The 4,687-nt window shown below is 29.5% G+C and overlaps 1 protein-coding gene across 1 annotated transcript; it reads left to right on the top strand.

Moving 5' to 3' along the window:
* Nucleotides 1–2,554: 2,554 nt before the first annotated feature.
* Nucleotides 2,555–4,120, top strand: LOC131032756 (cypmaclein-like). Its single transcript, XM_057963805.2, has 4 exons — nucleotides 2,555–2,715; nucleotides 3,200–3,244; nucleotides 3,361–3,403; nucleotides 3,555–4,120. Exons 1-4 carry the CDS (start codon nucleotides 2,647–2,649, stop codon nucleotides 3,734–3,736), a joined length of 339 nt encoding a protein of 112 aa, XP_057819788.1. The 5' UTR covers nucleotides 2,555–2,646; the 3' UTR covers nucleotides 3,737–4,120.
* The last annotated feature ends 567 nt before the right edge of the window (nucleotides 4,121–4,687 follow it).

Genomic DNA, 4,687 nt, shown 5'->3' with positions numbered 1-4,687 from the left:
ACTGTCCTTGCAATCTAGTAATGGTGCCATGGTGGACCTTTGTGCACAATCTAAGGCTCATCAATGGAGCTATATCCATCGATGAAAAAACTAAATGGTCCTAATGATCTAGCAAAAATGGTTATGTCACCTATCTTTGAAAAGAATTCTATCATTGAGGGAACTCTTTTGGTGCCCCAATGATCTAGGTATAGAAAGGAAAGATTTATGACATGTTCCATTGATGGGACTTGGTCTGTCAATGGAACCTTCTCTATGTCCCAATGATCTGATGAAAGATGAATAAAATGTTATGTGGACATTGGGCCCACTTTAGTATATGCATCAGTGGAACTTGAGTGATCATCAAAATGTCTAAATAGTCCCAACAATCCAACAATGACGCTAGGCTAATGAAGATTCTCTCTCTTAATTGAAGCTCATTCTATTGATGGAGCCTTTTCAAGCTTTCAACAATCCAACAATGGAAAAAGGTATATGACAAGGATGCTAATTTGGGTAATTTGTAATGATGGGTGTATTTCATTGATACTTATTCTATTGCTTAGATAGTCCTAGTGTCCCCGCAATCTAGTGATAGTGCCACGATGGACCTTTGTGCACAATCTAAGGGCTCATCAGTAAATCTCTATCCATCAATGAAACATCCAAATGGTTTTAGTGATCCAGTGAAAGGACATGCCACCTATCTTTGAAAAGTCAAAAAGCGACTTTCTCACTTGCGAAGATTATTCTTTAAGGGATGAACAATTCCCTTATTTTCTATAGTTTGTCTCTAGTCATGTATGCTCATATGGGATGACCATATGACCCCAAATAGTTCAACTCATCTTATGTATAAAAATACCTTTTAAAATTAATAAAATAGATTGTATAGGCCTTTAGTCTTTTTCCTTTTAAAAACTAAAAAATATTGAATTAAATCAAGCTTTGGAAAATATGTAAAAATTTATTCTAATATAAAAAAGTGTCATGTAATGTTGAGTACTTTCCTTTTTAGTTATGTAATTGATTGTAATTATAATCTTAAATGTAATTATAATTATAATTGTAATAAAAATATTACATTTTAATTAATTATAACATTATAATTTTTTTATTTTAAATTATATAATTGTAATTGTAAACATAAATATAAAATTAAATTAATTTTTAATTATTATTCTAATCATTTGTTGTTGTAATCCTAACTCTAATGTTAATCATAATTATAATGTTTCTAGGATTATAATAATTAATAAGAATTATGATAAATTTAAGGATATAATTAATTATTTTGATTATAATAATCTTAATAATTATTTAACCAAAAAATCTAGATTATTATAAAGTAAAAAAATAATATATAAAATTAGAGTTATAATATAATTGATTTAAATATTTATATTTATATTATCATTATTTAAGAGTTGAAAATAATATTTAATAAGTTAAAACTATATGTTTTATATATTTCTAATTTTAATTGAAATAAATTAAATTTTAATAATATTTAAAATAACTAACTTAAAAAAAAGACAACTAATATAAAAGAGAATTGGTTTCTATAATAATTGTAATTATATCATTATATGTAATTTTTTAATATTCAAGTTTTAAATTGTGAATAATACTAACCTAATGATAAGAATGTTTTTCTTTTCTTCTAAAATAAAAAAATTAATTGTAAATTTATTTTTCTTGTACTATAATTAATTAATTAATTAATGTTTGTAAATTAAAACTAAGAAATAAAAAATTGTATATCAATTTATAATGTATAGCCTAAATTTATTATTATAAAATTTATAAAATATAAACTATAAATTATAATTGAAAAAGATAATACTAAATATTATAAATTATAATTGAAAAAGATAATACTAGACATTCACAATAGAAATGGATTACAACTATACAAAAGGTGGACTATTGTTATCGTTAACTGCTACTCTTTCACTCTCGATAGGCACCCGCGCTATCCTTTCGTTTTTTTTTTGTATTGGTTTTTAACCACCTGTCTCTCTAATATCTGCCATATTTGATTTTAATTTGTCTTTTTTGATAAGTTAAAATATATCCAAACTATTAAAAGCAAAAGAAATCTAGAAAAAAGTTCAATACTCATTTACTACATTAAGATATATATATATATATATAAAGGCAAGAAACTATACGGAATGACATTCTAGAGCTCGGAAGAAAATTGAAGTCGCAAAAGAAGTCCTCTCATTATAGTGGTAGGTTGCCACGTAATAATTTTGAGACCTTTTTGTTCTTAAATATGACAAAATTGTATTGTTGTATTTGAAAATGTGAGTATGGAAGCATCTGCAGAACTTTGAAGTCTATCTTAAATCGGCAGCTACAAGACATGACAGTAAGAATTGATCCCTTCTTCACTATTCATACATTTTGTTTTAATTATTAATGGACTTGAAAAGTGTGATACTTCTCTCCTCCAGCTGGACACAAGCATGCCAGATTTGCACTTGAAAAAATATCCACATTTGAAGAGTCCTCCTTGCACCATCTACCTCCTTTCTTCCTATAAATTCTAGACTCACTAGGTTACTCTGCACACGCTTCTCACCCTTTCTATATTGTGTGGGCTAAGCACTTGGAATTTTTAGACCCAGCTAAAAATATATTTGCAGAGTATATACCATGGTTACACTTGGTGCTTCTGCAAGAAGGCTGCTCTTTGCCTGTCTTGTTATGGCACTTGTTTCTCAGGTAATCATTGAATGTGTCTGTATATGTCTGCTAATTTTGTTTACTGCCTCCCAACCTAAAATGGGGTGACAGTGGGTTATATATAGGATTCCTAAAATGGGTTTTTTTTCTTCCTTTTTCATTTCCATGGTCTAAATGAATTAGTTTGATGCTTCCTCTTAAGATGGATTTCTCTATTTATTTTCTAGAAATTGCAATAGAAAAGTGGATAGCTGCTCTGTCTTGGTATGATTTCCACATTGTTATGTCAGATTTCAATTATCAGAAGCAGGCAAGAGACATCATTCCAAACCGGCCTTTGGTTTGCAAAGTAACTTAATTGATGTTTACTATAGTTTTTTAAGCATATTTTAACATCTCTTCCTTTCTTGGGTGTGGCCTTGCTTTGTAAAGGTTATGTTGCATATTTATATTGATAGCAGCAACTTATTATGGCATTGCTAGCTATGTTCTGATTTATCTGTTCAATTCATGTACACCACAGATGTATGTGGAAGCTGCTGAGGCTTCTGAATCAAAGTCTTTTGGAGTAAGTATATGCTCATACATTATGTCTATCTCCATGTTTTACATATATAAGGAGAGACAGAGAGAGAGCTATAAATATTCAATTAATTACCAATGACTTTTCTGATATTATCTCAGCTGCAAACAAATGGGATATACCGCAGGCTTCTGCAAACAATTGGTATATATTCTTCTCAAACAGACATTTTTCCTCTAAAAAGCTCAACACTTTAAGCCCATCATATGAAAAATTATTGACAACATTTGATAAAGAAACTGAGTGTTCACCTTCAGCACCATAGAAGTTGGCTAATGAATGTTTTTGTTTGCAGACTGCAAGGCTGCTTGTACAGGCAGATGTAAAGCAGCATCTCTGAATGACAGGTGTTTGAGAGCTTGTGGTACATGCTGTGCCAGATGCAATTGTGTTCCCCCAGGGACATATGGGAACAAGCAGCTCTGCCCCTGCTATGCCAACATGAAGACCCGTGGCAACAAGCCCAAATGCCCTTAAGAAGACCACTCACAGTCATTTTCTATAAGAAAATATCTGAACTGCTCTGTTCTGGAATAAAATATACTGTTAGATGTTGTAATCATGTCAATACTTGTCATGATGCTGCTTGTATGAAATAGATCCATTCTTTGGTGTGGAACATGTATGACTATGTATACAGTTGTACTCATCTAATAAAGCTGCAAAAGGCAAACAGTAGCTCTGCTCGTCTATGCCAAGCTTCCTAGTTTGTGAATAATGTTGAGGAGTCATTACCAAGCTTGAGGTACAGTCGTTTTTAAAGAGATATTTTCCTCATAATCATCTTCTTATGCTTATGCAATCCTCTTGTTCTCTGAATACATGTATTTCATAAATACTAAAACCCCTTTCTTTAGGATCTCTTCTGGAGTATTTCAACAAATTTGTATCTTATCCTTAGGGTTTTTATTTATTTATTCTTAATGATAACTCGTCTTCATCTTGGAGATTTAGAGAGGCACAGCTCTAAATATTAAGACACTTCATCTGAGTTTTTTTAGTAAATATTTTTTAGAATTTCGAATAAGAAACCTCTTGCATCATCATTCATTTTGTTAGGAATGCCTCTGGAAAAATAGGAATTGTAACTGAAGTAATTAAAGTTTAAATTTGGTTCATTCATTAAAAAGAAAGGTTCATAAGAAGATCATGATTATTTTATCTAAATTTATTTTATATTTTAAAATGATGTTAATAGTGAAATTAATATATTGGTCAAATTTTATTTCATTTTGAGTTTGTTTTCAATTAATGATATAATTTAAATATATAATGATAAATAATCTATTTTTATGTTATTTTGATTCATTACACAATATTTTGTATTATTTATGTCACATTCATTTAGATCTATTTTGATGCATTAGACTTTACCTCAACTTACCAATTTTCACAAACAAATAATATAAGAACAAATGAGAATAACTT

This window comes from Cryptomeria japonica, chromosome 5 (genome assembly GCF_030272615.1).
Source record: "Cryptomeria japonica chromosome 5, Sugi_1.0, whole genome shotgun sequence".
NCBI classification, from domain to species: domain Eukaryota; kingdom Viridiplantae; phylum Streptophyta; class Pinopsida; order Cupressales; family Cupressaceae; genus Cryptomeria; species Cryptomeria japonica.
Note: the sequence above shows the minus strand (reverse complement) of the source record. Positions and strands in the feature narration are given on the sequence as shown.